Below are 20,149 nucleotides of genomic sequence, written 5' to 3'. Positions count from 1 at the left end.
CTATAATAAACACAATGTGTTATTTGTCAAATCTACACTGCATTAGAGCAGAGTCACTTCTCTCTGAGGTCCTTGAGAGTGTTTCATATGCACACTTGAGTGAACTCTGAGTGCTGAGCCATTTAAATTTAACTTTGGTCTTTATAAGGATCTCAGGTATTGCTTTCCAGTTGGTGGAGAAAGGTTTTGAAGAAGAGGGCCTTCCTGAAGATTATCTTTTGTTTTGTCACATCTTACAAATGTGTCCATTCTAGCTAAATGTAGACTTAAGGAGTTAAAACAAAACTGAATTCAACTTTTGAAGTCAATGTATTTTCAATCCTTTTTTTTTTTTTTTTTTTTCTGGTCATAGTGGGGAGAGGCACTGAACCATAAAAAAAAAAAAGAGGTTAGAATTATTTCGAGTGCTCTAGTTTTGTGGCCTCACTTCTTTTAGGGGAATAGATGTTCTGGGGACGGGATTGGGAGCGAAGGACAAAAGGAATCGTTGAATTAAGAGGATGGACTACTACTTTCATTAAGGTGTCTTTTCCAACTTCTACAAGCAGCCAACTTAAATATAAGAGGGACGAGAGACCCCCAAGCCTTGAAAGGCTTTATTAGAAAGAGACCAGAAACCACATTTTTATGGAGAAGCATGGCAGGAAAGAAGCCCTCCCAAACACACTGAATATTTCATTTCTGTGGGGAAATCTGGTGATTCATCTTTCCTGCGCGTATGTAACCGATTCAGCCTAAAGGTGCATTTAAATAATAATAATTAGCTTGAAGGAGCCTAAAGGGGATATTTACATCTTTGTAGGAGGGCTGCTCCTCCAGTGATGGATGGTGGACCGGGCTGCCTGGGCTGCTGCTACCACCGCTCGCCTTCTGGGGGGCCAGAGGCGGAGGAGGGGGCGGGGGCAGGTCCGAGCTGCCCGGGTCACCCAGTTTGCCATCTTCCTGTAGCAACCTGGAGGAATTCAGGGTGAGCGGGAAAGCGCCAGCGGCTGCCGTTGCTCTGTCGCGGCTGTTTCCCTTGTCGGACAGCCCCCGGCCCTGGAGGAACCGACCACCGCCGACTAAGGGGTCTCCTAAAGAAACCCCATTCTCCTCGTCTTCTTCCTCATCGTCCTCGGGGTCTCGACTTTCCTCCTCTTCTTCCTCGCCCTCCAGGGGCTTGTGGCCCTCCACATCCACCTCCTGCTCTTCTTCTTCGTCGTCTTCGTCCTCGGAGCTGTCCTCGCTGGGGTAGCTGCAGCTGGTTCCCCCGGGGGACAGAAGGCCTCGGTGGTGCGACTGCGGAGCCATCGGGGGTGGAGGGGGTGGGGGCGGCGGCGGGGCGGGGTGATGGCGCTCAGATCCTGGCTCGTCGGGCTGCGGGGGTAGCAGCAGCAGCGGCGACGGCGGCTGTGCGGGATGATGGTGGTGGTGGTGGTGTGGGTGGTGATGGTGATGGTGGTGGTGCGCTTGGGCAGAGTGTGGCGCGCCCGCCGACGCCCCATGCAGCTTGGCCAGACTCTCTGCGTCGTCTTTGCCTCCCACCGGCCGGAAGGCGCTCGAATGGTGGTAACTGCCACCGCCCGCCTTGCGCCCCTCCAGGAGGTGTGGATGGTGGGGCGCTGGCACCCGGGCGCCCGCTGGACCAGCGCCGGCGGACACTGCCCCAGCCGCAGACGTTGCGCTGGGGTCTGCCGGCGGCGTGGAACCCGCGCTGCAGTCCCCCCCGCTGCCGCCCGGGGGCGACTCGAAGAGCGTGTCGCGAGTGCTGGCGCCCCCAGCAGGAGGCGGTGGACCGGAGCCCGGGCCATTGGCTACCACCGGAGGAGGCTGACCCGGTGGGGGCGCAGCCTCGGCGCTCGCACCCGCGCCGCCGGGCTCAGCCAAATCCAGGAAGGCCTGGCGCAGCAGGGCTGGGCTGTCACCAAGCGCGCAGCCGAGCGCAGAGGGAGGTTGCGGTGGGGGTTGTAGATAGGTGGGCACTGGAAGCCCGCCGGGGGTCCGCGGTGGCCAGAACATGCAAAAGGGCGGGTAGAAAGCGTCCTTGCGACCGGCGGGCCAGAAAAGACCGGACAAACCGGCCTTGGGCGCTGCACCTGCGCTCCCCGCACCCGCTGCCCCCAAGGCCTCAGCCGCCGCGCCCGAGTCCTCCTTCTTGTGGCACAAGCCAAAGGCCGCGGCTGCGGCCGGAAAGGTGTAAGGATGAGGAAAAAGCCCCCCGCATCCCGGGAACTTCTGAAGCACGCCCCCAAATGAGCCCTTGCTAGGCACCGGGATGACCGGGTAGCTCCGCGGGCCTTTGGCGCCAGCTGCCCCGCCTGTCCCCGCGCCGGCGCCAACGCCAACGCCGGTCACACAGCCACCCCCGGCGCCACCCCCGCCCGCCCCGGCGCCGCCAGAGGCCGCGGCCACCGAGAGACTGGCGGCCGCGGCCGAAAGGCTGGCTGCGGCCACGACGGCTGCCTCTTGCAGGGAATCTTCGTCGTCGTCGAAGCGAGGCCTCTTGTGATGGGCGTGAGGAGCGCCAGCCAGTTCAGCCAGGGGTGGTGGCGGAGGCGGTGGGGGTGGAGCGCCCAGCAGGTGCGGGCCCAGCAGACCACCGCCTCCGGCCACTGCAGCCGCGGCTGCCACAGCGGCTGCCTTGACGGAGCTGAGTGGGTGGCAGGCTGGGTGAGCGCCGGGCTGAGGCAGCGCGCGCTTGCGGCTACCGCCATTGAACATGGCCTTCACATCCTCCCAGGCAAAGACTAGCTCGTCTTGGGGACTCTTGTCGGTGAGCTTGAGATGACGGCGCCACGAATTGAAGTTGGCTGCGTCTGGCTGCGTGTACTTAGCGTCGGGTGTGCGGTGGGAGTGGAAAATAAACTTGTTGGGTGAGAAGTACATGTTACAGTAGCTGCATTTGATGCACTTGGCGCGCGAGCTATTGTAGCGCGCGGGGATGAAGCTGCCTCTGCAACCCCAAGCGCACTCGTGCGACACGTCGAAGGCGAAGTTGTCGGGCAGCTTGGGCGGCCTGTTTTCACCCAGAAACGACTTGCATAGACGCTCGGCTTCGCGCTTGGTGATCATGCCGCAGCGACGCGATGAGATGGGCATGGCCCCTGCGCGCCGCAGTATCTCTAGCTGCACCGGCGTGCACTGCACGCACGTGATGCCCAGCGCCACGCGGCGGTTGTGGATCTCGTTGTAGCTGAAGTTTTTGAGGAGAGTGTTGGAGATCTGCGCCAGGCACAGGCGCTCCTGCCCATCGATCACCAACGACACGATGGGAATGCCGTAGAGGATCACCTGGCCCACCTGGTTGGGTTTGAGGTTGGCGTGGCCTGGCCGCGGCTGGCTCAGTGCGTCGGGCTGGAAGGCGCTGGACGGGGACGCCAGCAAGATGTCGTTGGGCCCCGGAAGCGGGCTGGAAGCCATCTCCTCCGCGGTGGAACCCCGGGCCGAGCCCTCCGGGCTTGCCTTGAAGACTGGAAGGGAAAGGAGAAAAGGTTGTTTTGAGCCTTTTCATTCTAAACCAGAGGCGTGGGGCGCATCACTTACTGAAAAATTACTGTTAAGACATAATTATTACTAGGCAAGGGACCAAGTTTCAGACGCAGGAAAATCATCTCTTTTAATTTCCTTCAAGGTCGCCCTTTATTAAATGTAGTGATTTGGAGGTAGCAATTTTTCTACTGCCCCCGCCCCCCCCACACACACTAAAGCAGTCAGTTCTTAAGAAACTCAAGACCTTATCCCGGATTTATGGAAGCAGTTGGAATAAAATGACTTGCCTGCTAGAAATGAGGAAGTAATGACAATTGTAACTAGTACAGATTATAAAAGTTATGAAACTGAGGCTTGATCGTTAAAACCTAAATTTAAAGAGAGAGACCATTCACATTTGCTTGAAAATGAATTGATTTTGGTTAAAAAGAAATAAACCCAAACCTTTTTAAAAGTGATTTTTGTGGTATCTGTGGTTTCCTTGGGGAAATTCACTACTGGTTGAAATACAGCTCATTTAAGCAAAAACGAAATCCCTTCTACCCGATCCTTGCCATTAGATATTTAGTTACTGTAATTAGAATGTGGGGTGAGGGGTGGGGGAAGAAAGGTGGAAAAATGTACAAAGCCATTCTCATTATCACTAGAATAGAGTGTTTCACTTTTATTTTCCCCCAAAAAAATCCTGTTTGTTGAACTAATTGAGTGGTTCTGGTTCTAGACAGGTAGCTTTAAAAGATGAAGTTGAAGATCTGTAAACATTTAAACTGTTTTCCTTTCATTCCATAACAAGGAGCAAGTAACTTCAGGCCAGCGTGTTAAACCAAGGCTCTGTGCAAAGAAACGGTTCTTGGGTATCTTTATTGGTTACATTTAAAAGGCAAATTCAGTTCGAAGCTAACTACTGTCTGTGACATTTTTTTTTTCCCTCATCTATGTTGATGGCTCTATATCTTTAGGGGGAATTTAGGTGCCCCACAGTAAAGATAATCCCTAGAGTAGGTAATCATGGGAGCTTTGAAAAATGGAGCCTGAGATTAAGTATGAGATAAAATTCCTAATTTCATCTCAGGTCAACAGAATGCCACAATGGGGGAACATATCCCACAAGTTGAAAATATAGAAAAAGCAGGTGAGAGAAAAATTTGTGACATTGATGTTAAGTAAAAACAGGCTAAATGGCATTCCGTAGGAAAACAGTGACCTTTCCAGTGCTAATTGTCCAGTGCATAGGCCAAAAACTACCCTTTGCCCTGGAAAATCATCAGTGAAGGTAGCATGACCACTCTTGACCAAGTACATTGGATTTTGTTATTACAGCTATTTCAGAGGATACACTGTCATACAAATTGTCACACTCCGTGCTCCTTCATGGGCTCCTATGACATCTATACTGCTGCCTTTGCTCCGCTGCCCTGGGGATCCTCAGCTCTCATTACATTCTGTGGCCTCCAGGAAGGCTGAACAAACCTCGTCGCGATCAAACGGGAAGAGAGTCTGACTTGTCACTTTGGTTGGATCAGAGACAATATTGCTAGGGGGCAGGGCGTTAAATGGCAGTTCAAGGCACAGTGATACCTGAGCCTGATACAACCAGCCCCAGCTTCGCCAAATGGCCCTTCAGTGCTCATTTCCCTCCCAAACAAGAGTCCTATTATTTCAGTAAGACCTGGGGATACCTCAAACTCTCACTCCCCAGAAAGGCTCACCCGACCAGGCGGAGAGCTGGCTTTTAGTTTAGGGACCCGCACACTTATCAGCCAGGGCAGAAGTGTCTCCTCCAGAGTGTCTTGCACTCTCACCCCAAAGTGCTCTCAAAAACTCCCGACAGAACAGAGACTCAAATAAGAAGTTTCGGGTTGGGGATATTTTAAGGATTGGGAGAAGAGACATTAAAAGTTACTTGAACTGAGATAGGACCGGCGAACTTCCCTATCCAGCTCACGAGCCACCGACCCCCAACTTAATTCTCCTGGCTCCAAACCCATCCCCATAGAAGCCGGCGGCTGTCCCTCAACCTAACGCGGAAAATTCCACAGCTGGGGATCTCAAATAGAGAACCGCGATCTGTGTGCCCAGTCAGGGCCGGCGGGTTCAGGCAGTACCTGGTCACCCCTAGAAGTCTTTAGGTGCGTGGCTGCCGGCCCATCTTCCGAGGGCGCTCGGAGGCGAAGCATCCAAGCGGGTCCTCGAATCCAGCGGGCGGGACTCCGGCGGGCTCCGCTCGAAGATCCGGGCGCTGGTGCGAGCTAACGGCTCTGGAACCCCGGGTCTGGGAGGATGAAGGCCTGAACTGCAGCGAGGTGTCCCCTCGACCGCAAAAAGTGAGGGCGCGGAAACCTGCGGCAAGCGAGCCCCAAGTGGAGCGCAGTCTGACAGCGCCTTTCTCTGTCTCTGAACTCGTGTCGGACCGAGGGGACGCCACCCAGCGGGCAGGGTGACGTCACCGTCTCCCTGACACTCCACATTAAAGGGCTGGCATGTTACAGGGAGGGAGGGGGAGAGTGAAAGCGAGAGAGAGCAACATAGAGATCCTTTCTTATGCAGGCACGAAAGATACCACCTCACCAACTCGCAATTGACGAAAACCTCCCCAACCCCATAGCAAAACGCCGCAATGGGGCTGGATCGGCAGATCTGATTTAGGAGTGGAAAGCTGAAGGGTCTGCATGCATCCTGGGGACGTGGCTCCTGGAGGCCCTGGATTCTATAAGAACACCTCCAAATCAGCTGTATGCCTGACGTTATTGGCCCCTTCTCATTTCTCCGAGTCACTCTCCTTCATGAATGATTTCTCTGATACATGGTGCAAACAAGTAACCTCTCCTGAAGATATAGAATCTGGGCGAATAGATTAGTTTTACTGCTTCCTTTGAAACACTGTGAAATGAGAAAAAGGAAAGAAGTTTCCACATAGTTGCCAGATCTGAAACTTGGAAGGAAGCATGAACAGTGTTCCCCACTTTTGCATATACATTTGCTTTATAGGGAAAGATACAAAGAATCATACAGCTTTCTCTGTTTTATATAGTGTGTACATTTGGGTGAGGACCCCAGTACACGCATGTGTACATTCATCCTTTAACTTTGCTTGGAATAGTTCTATAACCCATTTTTTAAGTTCTATGCAGGCTACCTCAGCACAAGGAAAAGGTGGAGTAGAAAATCAGGGAGGTCCCCAACACTTGCTGGTCCCTGAACAATTGTCAATTCCATTGAAAAGAAAATTTTCTAAGAATCATATGCATCTCCCTCCCCTACAAAAGGGGACAACTAGGATGAGAAAGAACCTTTTTCCATAGCTCCCCAAAGTGAGGCACACCCTAGGATATTAATGAAGTGTTGAACCTTACCTCCTAACTGACCAGTTCTTAGGAGTTGAACAACCACTGGCTAAAAGGAAAGAAGCTATTTATTTGAAGGACACTCTAAGAAGTTTACCTTCTGAGATGGGGTGGGGAATCCTTTAAGGTCTTCCTTTACTACCAGAGCTGAATTTTCAATTACTGCCAGATGAAAACACTGGGCAATTACATTGTAGAAATGATGGAACAAACTCCACTAAGCCCAAACCAGACTTGGTCATAGCATCAATATACCTCTGCTAAATATGAAAGTGTGAAATCTTAGCACTTAATAAAGCCAACTGAACAGAAATGTGAGGGGCATGTTGCTCAGGAGTTGCAGCTTTTAAAAATTAATATCCTGAAAATATTGTTTCAGAGTCGTGAAAATTGTAATGTTTATTTGGGCAGAAGTTTCAATAGCAGTGGAATAATTTTGTGCTTATCTCCTAGTTTCTAAAGGCATTAATTAGGCACAAATTAGGCTTTGTCCTAAGCAGCTGAAATCAACCCATCTCTCCCTCACCAATGCCCCTAAGGCTCCCATCTTAAAGGAAAGAAAATGTGTTTTCTGCCTGCCCAGCCCATTCCCTAAAAGAGCACCATTATCCTCCTCAAATCCCTTCCTCAGAAAGACTAAAGGCCTGGTGCACTCTTCTGAAGGCTCCAGAGCCAAACCTGGTTCTTCCTCCTTCTCTGCCTCCTCTTTGGGGTCAGGAACTCTCGCAAAGGGAATTTATGGCTTGCTCACTATTCCCAGAGCTCAGGCTGCTAGAAAGAAAGCTTGAGTCTGGAAAGAAAGCCTGGAAGTGGGACAGGTTTTAAGACTGAAAATAGGGAGGAATGAACAATCCTACCCCCTTACTAACACCACAGGGAAATGTCTGGGCATTCTGGAAGGAGGCAGTGTGTGTGTGTGTGTGTGTGTGTGTGTGTGTGTGTGTGGAGGGGGCTTCCCCTCCTCCTCCTCCTCCTCCTCCTCCTCCTCCTCCTCCTCCTTCTTCTTCATTTCATAGCTCCCATTTTACCCAAAAGGCTTCCTTCTCCTCCCCTAACAGATCCTGACTTAAAACAAAAACACCAAAACAAACCACCATCTTCAGAAATATCTTTCTTTGAAAAGAAAAATGGGCCAAATCTCTGCCTTTCTTCCCACCCCAGGTTACTCTGAGGAATGAATCCACACCTGGGTGGCACATGTAGTGACCTCCTAACCTAAATCTTTAAGCATAAACATTTATACAGTACTCTGGGGACTTATTGTATAGAAGCCTGTAACTTTATTTTAACACAAAACAAGTTTCACAGGAAACAGAAACGTGGAGTATTAAGCAAAAATACGTTTGCACAAATAATTGTAAGAATAGTGCAGTGTTTTATTATCCCCAATGGGCCTGGGGGCCTGTTTAAAAAGTCAGGTCAATTGTATTTTTGGAAGGTGAATGTGGAGAACAGTTGTTCACAGCAGACCCCTGGAGAATCCTCATCTAGACACTGAACTGGAATGTGAAGTTGTTTGTATGTTTGGAATCTGTGAGCAACTCTCTGCCATCCACTGTCTCTTTGACCCTTTGCTTTCTTTACAGTTTGAACAAATCTCTTGCTGGCCCTCCTTAGGGTTCTTGTTAGTCCCTGCCCTGGCCCCTGGGACCCTGGCAGGCTCAGGGAGGAGTCCGTGATGGCGGGAGGAGGCTGTTCGGGCCGAGTTAATCAATGTTTTCCTATTCGAGCTGACATGCATTTTACACGTCGGGACTCTCTTCAGCCGGCTAATTGATTCAAATTGTTTTATTGGCTAAACTGGTGTCACCCGTTTGCATGATCTATCACCGCACGAAAGAGAGTATTTCCATTCCCATCTCTGTTCCGGGTGGTTGCGGTTCACCCAGGCCAAGGACAGGTAGAGGAGCCCAGACGCCGGACCCAAAGGAAAACCACAAACCCAGCTGACCCCCCTCGGAACTGAAGAGGCGACGCCTAGAGTGCAAGCGCACGCGGGCCGGTATGGCAGCGCAGATGGAGGATTACAGTCACGGCTATTAACATAGTTGAAGTGAACCCCAAACCCTGCAGGGACCAGGGCCCAACATCCTCGGTTTTGGAAGCAGTTTAACGGGCTGCGGATCCTGAGGGATGAGTGACCAAAGTCAAAGCCAAGGCAGGAGCTGTCCGCGGTGCTGACGCGATGCGTCGCTCCAAGGCATAGCAGATCCTGGAAGAAGCCTCCCAGCCTGTAACCATGGGAGCCCTAGATTAGGCTTTGGGCTGGGGCATGGTCTGGTAGGCTTAAGGTACAGGTAATAGGTATCTACTTCTGTAACATCTGCCACATATCCAAGGACTTAGAAATGCAGCCTTCCCACAAACCCACCCCCTTCCTTGCATTGACAGCAAGGAAGATAAAGGCCTTAATATAAATTCATTACAATCAGAAACGCAAGATATTATTTCCTCTCCTCTCCTCCCACTCCCAGCCTGCTGAGAAACCCATGGCAGCTGCAGATCCAAGAACAACCCTCTATCCCTCTCTTCCATTTCCTATCACCACATTCTCACTTGCAGGCAGAAATACTACTCTTCTGTGTCCTTGCCAGAAGTGCACTGATATTGGTATTTCTGCATTAGATAGGGCAAAAAATAGTCTGTCTGTTAGTCCAAGGTTTGCACAAGGAGACCCAAATGGCCCAGAAAGAAAATGGAAGAGTGCAGAAGTGGAGAACAGAAGAATTCTGACATATCAGACAGTACAGGGGATTCAGAGTCAGATGAAACTGGGTGCACATTTCTCCTCAATCACATACTAGCTGGGGAATCTTGTAACTAGACTTCCCAAGCCTTCTCAGAGTCTTCATCTTCAAAACAAGGAAATTGAAGGTAGCCTACAGGGGTGCAGCAAGAATTAAATAATATCATATATGTGAAGTGCTTGGCATAAAGTAGTTAAAAGCACCTTCCTTAGAGAATGGGGACAAGAGCCAGGCCTGTCCTGTTATATGTCTGATTTTTTTTTTCTAGAATAAAAGACACCAAAGCATTTTACCTAAGTGATGAGCAGAGGAGGAACCAAGGTCCCTGGAGGAACATTAGTTCTTTTCATTAAAATTTTATCCTACCTCTAATTGGTCTTGTGTTTATTTTACATACAGGTGGCCAGAACCCCAGCTACTACTTGTTTAATTCATTTTAAGGAAGTTGACAATAACAATTACCAACGATAATCATTGACAACTCTTAGTTCTGATTTTCTATCACCAAAAGCTTTTCTGCAGCCTGGGGAGTCCAGGTCAGACACCCTGGTTTTGGCTCCATTGCCTCAGCTGGAGTTGCATGAGGAAAACCAAGGACAAGAAGTAAACCAGAGACTCAACTATGATGGAAATCATAGGAGAATGAGGAGGGCCTCTGCGGATTCTAGAGCTGACTCAATCTTTGAGCTTTCTCTAAAATATTGTCTATAAACGAGGCCCTTTCTCCCTGGGGTCAGAGATGCCTGAGAGAAATACAATAAGAATCTACACCGAAATCTAAATCAGAATTGTAAAAAGAAAGGAAAGAGAAAAATGAATACATGGTGCAGGACCTGTATCCCTGCCCCCATGACCCTTAGACTTCCAATGACTGTGGGAATCAATGAGTTCTTCTTATACTTCAAACAAGCATTTTGTAAGAAATAGAACTGTGGAAGGAGAAATCAAGACTTAATTTCCCTTAATTAGAGGAAAGCATTCTCATAAGAAAACTTGCATTTTAGGGCTGGGTGTGGTGACGCATGCCTGAAAATCCTTGGAAGCTGAGGCAGGAGGATTGCAAGTTCAAATCCAGCCTTAGCAACTAAGGGAAGCCTTAAACAACTCTTATTGTTTCAAAATAAAAAATAAAAGGGTGGGGTTGTAGCTCAGTGGTTAGGTACCCCTGGGTTCAATCCCCAGTGCCAAATAAACAAACAAAAAACCCAAAAGCAAAACCAAACAAAACACCTTGCATTTTGGGTAAGTAATAGAGAAGGCTTTTACCTTACTAGTGCACAGAAACTAGGGACTAATCCCAACATTTGCTGTTGTACTTTCTTTTTCAGAAAAGAGAACCTACATTTCCTCATAAATCTTCACAAACCTGCAAGTACAGAAAGGCACATGTGTGTTCAAATAGTTTACACGAAGTAGTGAAATACAGAATGGAATATAAACTTAGTGTGCATGGTGGTCACTTAGCAAATGTTACTTGATCAAGATAAAATTCAAAAGCACACAAAAACACCCACAGATACACATAAGCCCATGAATGCATACTCTCCCTGAACACACCTGCAAATGTGCACCAAAGAGGAACACTGGCACAAGGAATAAACCCACTAGACTTTCTTCTACCCACCCCCCAGCGCATGCATACACATATGCACCCGCCTCCTCCGCTTCCCTCCTCCCCACATTGAAAAGGAGGGGGTCCTTTGAAATGGAGGTGGTCCCAGCTGGAAAACCCCGGAGCTCATTTAGATCACATCACTTCAGGCTTTTGTCTCTGCTCCTGAATAACCTAGGCTGCTACAACAAAAGGATAGGCATCTACATGGAGTTTTCATTGGCAAAGATGCGTCTCAAAGATGCTGCTATAATAACGAATAACGAGGCAAGATGCTTGCCTTTTTTGATTGCTACTCCTAAAGAAGGGAGAGGACAGAGGAGAAAAAAGGAGAAGAGGAGAGGGAGAAAGTACAGCTAGAAATAGAGGTTGTGGGAGAGGAAACCAAGGCAAGTATTTGGGTGAATATCTGCAAAATAGTCTTTAAGTGTACCAAGACTTCAACTACTACAAAGTATATATAATGGGGCTTATTTTATTTTACAACTGGCTCTTTTGTTTCAGGGAACCAATTTAAGAAGTAACCACTACTGAGGATGCAGACAGGGTGTGGAGCAGGACCTTTTAAAGCTTGCAGAGGGGTGGCAGGGGACTGGGAGTAGGGGGAGGGGTTTAGATTGTCTGTTGACTTGTCACAAGAGAGAAAATGACATAGATACACATTTAACATCTCCCCAGCTGACACTGGTGGAAGGAACATTAGATTTTATTTCCTGGGGAAATGAAGGCAACCCCCCCCTCTTTCCTGCTCTTTTCCCCATTCCCTCACCCATCTGAAAATTTTACTTTGCTATTAAGCTTCATCTCATTAGTTAATACACTATTAAATTATCATGTGCTCTCTAGCTGGCCAATAGATAGCATGCCTTCAGCTTTTCTTCTGCATGCGGACTTTAACTTAGTGATAGCAAAAGGTGAAATTAGATACTACCAAAGTAAATCCCAAGGTTAACAATACCTTCACTTTGAATCCTCTAAGTCCCATGGTTGAGACCCTTTCTTGTTTAAAAAGTTATTTTTAAATACACAAAAAGGGAAATTTTTTTTTCATTATTCTCTCCAAATATGCATTGCGTACCATATTTTCAAGAATAAAAACCAATGACTCAGATTTCTGCCCCTGATACTGAAGGCAATACCATCCCAAACTTTTTCAAGACGCATTATGATATCATCGACAAACTCTTAATGTTGGCAAATAATTAAATTTTCCATCTTTTAGAACTGTGTAACCTTGGGTGTCTTAGAAACAAATTGTACAAACAAACCATGGAGATGAGCACTGAGGGTTTCAGAGGAGATATAATGAACCAACTTTAATTACTAACTTGAAATTAAAAATGTAATATACAGATTTAAATTTATTTTCACCTAAATTGTGTATAAAATTATATGGCTTTTGCAGGCTAAGAAATGCTTTGTAACCAGCCATGCTACTAAAAAGTCTGAAGTAGTTTCCAAAACCGAGTTCCCAGACTCACACAGTAATAATGATACATTTATCATTACTGATGACCACCTACTGGGTAATTATTGCTTTGTTACTACTATTACAATCAAGAGATTTCTTTATTTACTGTTAACATTCACTTAAAACTGAATGTTAATGACTGTTCTGAATTCACCAAAGAGAGTTTTCTGTTATATTTCAGAAGTACTTATGTTCTGGTTCAGAAATGGAAAACCATATCATAACAGAGAGGAAGGCTGGTTGAGTGCTTGGTTCTCACCCTCTCTTGAGAATGAAAATGACATTCTGGGGATTTCTGGAGCAAAATTTTCCAGCTCAGAGTTGCAAAAGGTTAACATAATGCAACCACTTGACTTGTGCTAATTATGTAAGTATTTTATTACAGGAGATTCATTCATTATTGATACTTGTTTGCAGTAACTTCCTGCTTGGGGGAGTTATATTTTATATGAGAAGTAAACAACCCACTGCTCCAGGGCTCTCCACCCCTCCAAATCTGGTTTTCTCCCACCCCTTTGTCTAGTTTCATATGTCCCTATTGGGGCAGAGAGACAATTCCCTAATACTTTCCTCTTCTTTCTCTATTTCCCTTCCCCATCCACAACTTCCCAGTTCTTTAAAGGTAGAGCTCAGGGTTTGCAAAGTTGAAGTGGGGACGAGGAGGTGAGAAAATAAAATTGGTGGTAGTGTTTTCTTTATATCACATAAACAGAAAAAATTCACAAGAAGTCCAAGACTAGATTACTTGAGACTTGGATACCAATTTTCCTCTTTGGAAATACTCTTAACTCTCAACTCAGAAATATCAGAAGTTAGGTGGACTTTTGGTATACTTAGGGGTCAGGAGATTGTCATTAGAGAAGTGGGCATGAAGGAAGCTCTTAATCAGTGGGCAAGCTCTGAAGAAGTTCCTTCCACTGTGCCAAAGCCAGAGCCTCATCTCACAGTTAGTGGTGGTTGGTGCAGTCTACAGCATTTTTCTTCCCAGGGCCCATGCCAAGTTGCGCCAAGGAAACACATGGCTTTGTTTGTGGGATGGCTTCACTGAACCCCTCTGAAGGATTGTGCTGTTTGCTTGCCTGAGGGATCCTCAGGAATTTCACTCCAAAAATGTCTGACGCTGGCTGGCTGGTGAGAGGTCAGTGTTTCCCTGAGGAGCCCAAAGTCCATGTGTAGGCCTCAAGCCTAGAAGCAAGGGTTGCTTCTTGGGCTTTCTTCTAGGTTCTGAGACCCCTACCTGAGGGTCTCAGTTCAGAGCTGGATGGATGCAAAATGCCAGAGGTCAGCATGCTGGAGACCCTGAAAGGAAGTCAGGCATTGGAGATGGTGGAAAGGCAGTGGAAGAGTGTGAAGCAGATAGTGGGGGCAGCATTACACTTTCTGTTCTTTGAGATGGGCTGGTGGGCAAGGACTAGCTGGAAGCTGGAGTCTGGAAGGATCATTTGAAAAGAACAAAATAGTATAGTTTGGAATGGGACAGGGGGAACTTGGAGGATGGCCTGTGAATTGGTTGGATGGAGCAGGTCTGGTCACAGACTTGAGCAGAACTGATTGTGCACAAAAATCCAGGTTCATCCCCGGGTCTCTACTATCTACTCTAGAACTTCTGCACTTTTGTAGGCACAGGGAGGAGAGGGATGACTCTAGGTTCCCAGAGCTCTGGGGAAGAGTGCTGGATAGGAGAGAGGGGATGGAGAGAATGCTGAGACTGGGTCCAGAACGAGTGTTCTGGGGTCTGTCCACGTAAGCCCCACTCCCCTGGGCTCCTTGTTTCCTTGATTTCACCCCACATCAGGGTGGAACCTCTCTTCTGATCTACGGAGGAATGCCGTTCCCAGCAAGGCTTCCTTAATGGTCCTTTAACAAACTCTTCGATCTCTCTTTGGCCGCCCTGGCTCTCACCCACCTCCTCCCTCTTCCCTTCTCTACTGCCTCCGTCAATTATTTATGACCAGCGTTAATTATTCACGAAAAGAGAAAACTCCAGCTTTGGGAACTTTTCTAGGAGGCATTTGGAGGGTTTCTCCCTTCCCCACCCTGACAGTGGGTTTGAGGATTGGGGATTTTCAGGACTGCATTTGGACCGATCCAGTAGGGAAAGGGAAGCAGTAGGAAAAGGGAATCCAGTGGTTGGGTTGAAGAAGAGGTGGGGGATGTTACCCTTGTCCAGCTCAATTTCGACCGGCCACTGCCTGTTTTGTGTAACCTCGGGAGACAAGAAGTTACTAGACTCGCCCGCGGGAGTCGCTGTCCGGGCTTAGCGGTGCTGAAACCCCGGGCAAGAGCCCTAGGACTGTGGGCTGCGGGGGGCTGTGAGGACAATGTGGATACTGTCCCAGGCGGAGAAGACCTTTTTCACAGCTTCTCCAAAAAGTCTCGTTTGCCTTCTCTCTCCAGCACCCCTCCCCGTGACTCCAGGACGCTGTAACCAAAGATTAATTGCCTTAATCAAATCGACCCATCCTCTGCAATTAATCTTTTAGCAACAAATTAGAGACAATTTACCTTAACCTCGAGGGTCAGGAGGAGAGAGGAGGTGGGATGGGATGGGGAGATGGACAGAGTAGGAGACTTCGACAAAATTCACAAATGGTGAGAGGTGGGGACTTGGGACTAGGTGCGTTTAAGGCAAGAGGGGAGGGAGGAGGTAGAGGTCAGCTGTGGAGCTGTGCTGACAGAAATTCCTGGAGTCCCTTTCAACCCAATATTCTCCAAAGGAGGAGAGGCCGAGAGCGGAGGACAAGACCACTTACCTGTCCGCGCCGCCAGCGCGGTCTCCGGCCCTCGGCGCCCAGTCCTCCCGCCTGCCTTGCGCTCGGCGGCTGCTTCGCCGGGCTCTGCCTCCCGCGGCGCCTGCCGCCTCCCCCGCGCGGGATCCGCCGCCGCCGCCCGCAGCCTGCTGTACTCTGCGTTCCTGTTCGCTGTCGGGTCCTCCGTGGCAACCCTGTTCTGTCCCACCCCTCCCCTTCTCGAGGCCCCCCTCAGGCCCTCAGCTCTTCCCACTCCCTTTCTGGGCAAGTTTGCAAGTTTGGGGTGAGGGTCGATCTCCTCGCGCCCAGCTTCTCGGTTTAGCTTGCTCAGATCTGCACCCCCCACTCCCCAGCTCAGACCTGGGTCTCCGACGCCGCCTGTTGGTCAGGCAGGGCAGGGCAGGGCCAGGAGCACAGAGGCAGTCCCAGCCCCCTACCCTTCACCCCTCGGTACCCAATGGTCCAGCAGGACCGAAAAGAGGCGAAGATTGAAGGGCTGGTAATTGAGTGGGGCTAGGGGTAAGAGGGAGCAATCAGCCTTAGGCGTGCGCAACTTGGGCTTGTCCCATGTCCTGCAAGTGTGCTTCTCCCACAAGCAGTCCACTAAGAACCGGCACCCCTTCCCCAGTCTCTCAGGGTACGACCACCTGGGATGTGGTCGGGCCAGAAGGCCGGCGTCTATAGGGAGTGCTGGTCGTGGGCCCCTCTGCTGGGTCTCCAGAATCCAGATAGATTAAAGACCAGAGAGTGAGTCCTTCTCAGCATCCTCGGGGAAGAAAACTTTGCAGCAGATTAAAAAAAAAAAAAAAAAAAAAAAGAAAAAAAAAAAAAGAAAAGAAAAGAAAAGAAAAGAAAAAGAAAGAAAAAATATTCCTCTCATTAAGAAGAAGCGTCAGATCAAAAGATGGGGCAAGCGCGGGACCTGGGTTCCAGGCAGAGCCCAGAGCAGAGTTCTGGATGGGGATGAAGAGGGTAAGGACCGAGTTCAGGAGGGCTGTGTGATGTTACAATGACAGCCTGTCTGGCCTAGTCCCTTCCTTGGCAACTTCCCAAAGTGCGGGCAGCGCTCATCCGGTCACACTACCCTTTGAACTTCCTGGGAAGCCTCCGTCTGGCCCTGGCTTCCCCCAGATATCGCGGAATGGAGGCGTTGCATTCTCCCGGTTCTCATCTTGTCTTTTTCATTGAAAGAATTGATGGACTGTTTCTCCTCTGCCCCCTCCTTCTCTAATAAACGCTTCCCATAGATTATTCGACGCAGAGAAGGAAGGCGGCTGCTTAAAAAACAAAAAGCCATAGCCCTAATGAGTTCAATTACAATGTGGTAAACACATTGCCTCTACGCTTTAATTAAGCCTGCTGCCCAATTTTAACTCATTAGTAATTCATTAAGAGAACAGCCCCGTGCTGGCGGGTGGAAGGCACCACGGACCGACTGTGCGCGGCGGACTCCACACACGCGCAAGCCGCCGCCGGCCCTCGCGTCGCGCAGGAGCGAGTCAGATTTGCGACTCAGTGCCTTTAACGTATAATCAGTCTAGTCCCGGCTCCCCGACCCCCCCCAGACACATGCGGCTTTGCCACTCCCAGCACTCCACGAGTCCCAGTTGGAGTCTCCGGGGCTTGTAACAGGGTTTGCAAACCTGTAGGGTATGTGGAGGTGGTGCGGGACTGGGCCAAAAGTGGGGGGGAGAAAGTCCCCCAAGTTAAACCCAGTTGCCCACTTCAGAACTCAGTCTTTTTTCACTTTGCACAATAAAGCTTTGGAGCTCCACTCGGGCTTCCAGCTTCATATTTCCGGACCTTCTACCCCGAGAAGATTTGCTAGAAATCAGATCTTGGTTTTTGGAAGGGAGATGAGGTTGATGATGGGGGAAGAAGACTGTATTGTTGGTTAGAGAAGTGGAGGACTGAAAGGCGGGGGATAGAGCTCTCCTCTATCCTTTTTGACTCTCTTCTCCAGTGTTTGGGAGTGGTTTGGGGGTTGTGACCACATCTCTATGCCATTTGAAAGCAGCTCTCTAGACCAGCTTTCTGTATGCAAAATAAAGAGTACCGCTGAGTGAATGACGCACTGGCAACAGGAGGACTGTTAGCGTTTTTGCTTTTAATAATCTGGGGAGAGAACTCATGCAGTTCAACCTCGACCGACCCCTCTCCTCCCACCCCCAATTTGGAGAGTTCTGGGAAGAGAGAGCGCGTTCTGAGCTTCCAGCAATTTGGATAGGACTGAACTTCTGCTTCCCCAGGTTCCAGCGCGGAGTTTCTAAAGAGAAACCAGGCGCGATTGTTACGGACCGAGGCTTTGGTTAAGAAAAGGACCTCGCGCGCCCTGGGTGCCCCAGCTCTGGGCGCTTTCTTTCACCGGAAGAATTAGGTGCCTTACTGCGGCCCACCGCGCCCCCTAGGTGAGGCTGAAAACTTTTCTCGCGGGGCCCGAGCCTAGCTCCGCCCCAGGAGGGCGGGACTCCCCGCTGGGTTCAGGCGGGTTCCTCCAACCCACCTCCCCACCCTCCAGGAAATGGTGGGGGCAGTTTGCCCTCTGCAACTGAGATCCCCTCCTAGGAGTTGCCGTTTGCTTCTGCTGGCGTCGCGCCGCTCCCTTCCCTGGAGTAAGCTGCAACTCCTCCTGGAAGCGAGTGGACTGACGGGATTTCCTCAGCGGAGGGTAATGGAACCAAAGTCGTAGGAGTTTTCTGATTTGTCAGTGTACAGTTTGGAACCTAGGCTTTGGCGAGAGAGGACGGGAGAGGGAGGGAGGGAGGGGGAAGGAGGGAGGGAGGGAGAGAGAGAGAGAGTGAGAGAGAACTCTCAGTCTAGTCCACCCTTTCTGCTTCTTTCAATTTGGAGTTAGGAAATACTGCGGGATCAAATTGGGTACAACAAGGACCAGGGTCATGCCGGACTTTACCCTTTTACCCTCCTTGAGTTTCCTCTGGTGGTTTCGGAAGAAACCCGGGCCCAGCCGAAACTGGGTCTCGGCCTTTTTCCAGGGGATCGGTTGGAAAAGGGCGAGGGCGTGCCTGGGGAGCTTCCCGCTGCGCAGCGAGTGCGCGGACCCGGGCCCTTGGTGGAAGACTAGGTGTTGGTTCTTGCTCCTTTCCGCAGAGGCGCGCGGGCCTAGTCCTCTTCGGTCAGCTGGGCCCTGCCGCAACAGCGCCTTCTAGCGCCCCGAGGATTGGCAGCTCGGGTTCGCCTGGAGAAGGGCCCCTCTCCTGCGGAGTTTTATGAAAATATAAAAATTGAATCCCGGCCCTAGGCGATTTGGGCTCCTAACATGAAGGGGGGCAGCGATGGAATCAGAAAAGTATGCAATCTGGTCTCTTTACCTGTTTCTGGGCTTGAAATCCAGTTAGATGTCTACTAGGGTAACCCCAAGGCTCTCACCCCATGAGGGCATTTTTATCCACTCTGGGGGAAAAGTTGCCAGGGCAAACATTTCAGAAAGGTCCCTCGTGCCTGATGTTAATTACAACTGAAATAAATTGTCTTTCTTCATTTTTTTCCCTTCCCTAATGTAGGGATGGGAGATAGAATATAATTTATTTCTGTTGACAGTGGGATAATTAAGTACATTTTTGGATTACTATAAATTGGCTGCTGAGGGAGGATCACTTTCCTCTAGTGTCAGATGGAGCATTTAGACTGGGCCCTGGGACAAGACAGTGGCCTTGTCAAGGGCTTTTATCCAAGCCTCATCCCAATCTGAACCCACTTCTTTCTTGACCTGGGATGTGGAGGACAAGGCTGAAGGAGGCCAATTTAGTGGGTAGAGCAGCCAGGGTCAGCTGAAGCCAAACTTTTGGTTTCATGCAATTTACTTTCCTTTTATTTCTTTTGCAACCCTCCAGAGTACCAGTGTCTGTGAAGGTAGACCCTTAGAAATTAACTATTAATGTATTAAAACCATTTTTACTTTTTTGAAGGGTGACTATTAGGAAAGGGATGTTACCCCATGGTGTAAGACTGTACATTGAGAGAGATGTGGAGTGGGAAGAATTAGAAGAAGAAAGGATTTTGGCAAGGTGCAGAAAGCAAAGATACCAATTTATTAGTGTCAAATAAGCAGACTACTCCCTACTTACAAGCTTGTCTTAACAGGAACTGGGAGAGCCTGAGCTATTGTTTATGAAAAGTATGACTTGCCACCCAGTGGGAAGTTCTGTAGGGAGCATCATGAGACTCACTGTTGTAGTAAAATAGCAAGTATGTTCTGACTCATGCTTGAGATATTTTCTGGGAAGGAGAAAAATGTGTTCATAATTAAAATACTATGTGCTAGGCCTGTGTTAGACATTTGACATACAACTTTTCATTTACTCTCATGTGACTCCCAGGAGTTAGGTTTTATTGTCCACTTTTCATAGATTTTGAGAAATTGAAGCTCAGGGAGGATCCTTTCTTCCCAAGGCCTCACAGCTGATAAGTTTTCAAGGTTTCAAGTTCACATCTGTTTGGATTCCAAATATGCTTTCCACTAATAAACCAGAGGGTGTACTACTTTACACACACTATGCTATTTTGATACTTATAATAACCTTGTTAAATAGATTTGACCTGTGTTAGTCCCATTTAACAATAATAAACGTAGAGTCCTTAGACTGTAGGGTTCTCAAACATGAGTGTGATCCAACATCTAGAGACTAATTCTATCAGCCCATCTGGGATGGGGCCTGGGTCTGTGGCATCTCACTTTGAGACTGGTATTTTGGGAGTGTATTTTGAGAAGTACCACTGCTGTGGCTTGGGTGTGTTTT

The 20,149-nt window shown here is 49.0% G+C and overlaps 1 protein-coding gene across 1 annotated transcript in view; it reads right to left on the bottom strand.

Annotated features, from left to right (window-relative positions):
- The window catches only part of Skor2 (SKI family transcriptional corepressor 2), a 34,660-nt gene extending 31,261 nt beyond the window's left edge, over positions 1 to 3,399 (bottom strand). The window contains exon 1 of the mRNA XM_026381302.2: positions 793 to 3,399. Coding sequence (XP_026237087.2) covers positions 793 to 3,399 — 2,607 coding nt within the window. The remainder of the gene's footprint in view (positions 1 to 792) is intronic.
- Positions 3,400 to 20,149: the final 16,750 nt, after the last annotated feature.

This window comes from Urocitellus parryii, chromosome 13 (genome assembly GCF_045843805.1).
Source record: "Urocitellus parryii isolate mUroPar1 chromosome 13, mUroPar1.hap1, whole genome shotgun sequence".
Lineage (NCBI taxonomy): Eukaryota > Metazoa > Chordata > Mammalia > Rodentia > Sciuridae > Urocitellus > Urocitellus parryii.
The sequence above is the reverse complement of the archived record's forward strand: the minus strand, read 5'-3'. Positions and strand labels throughout refer to the sequence as shown.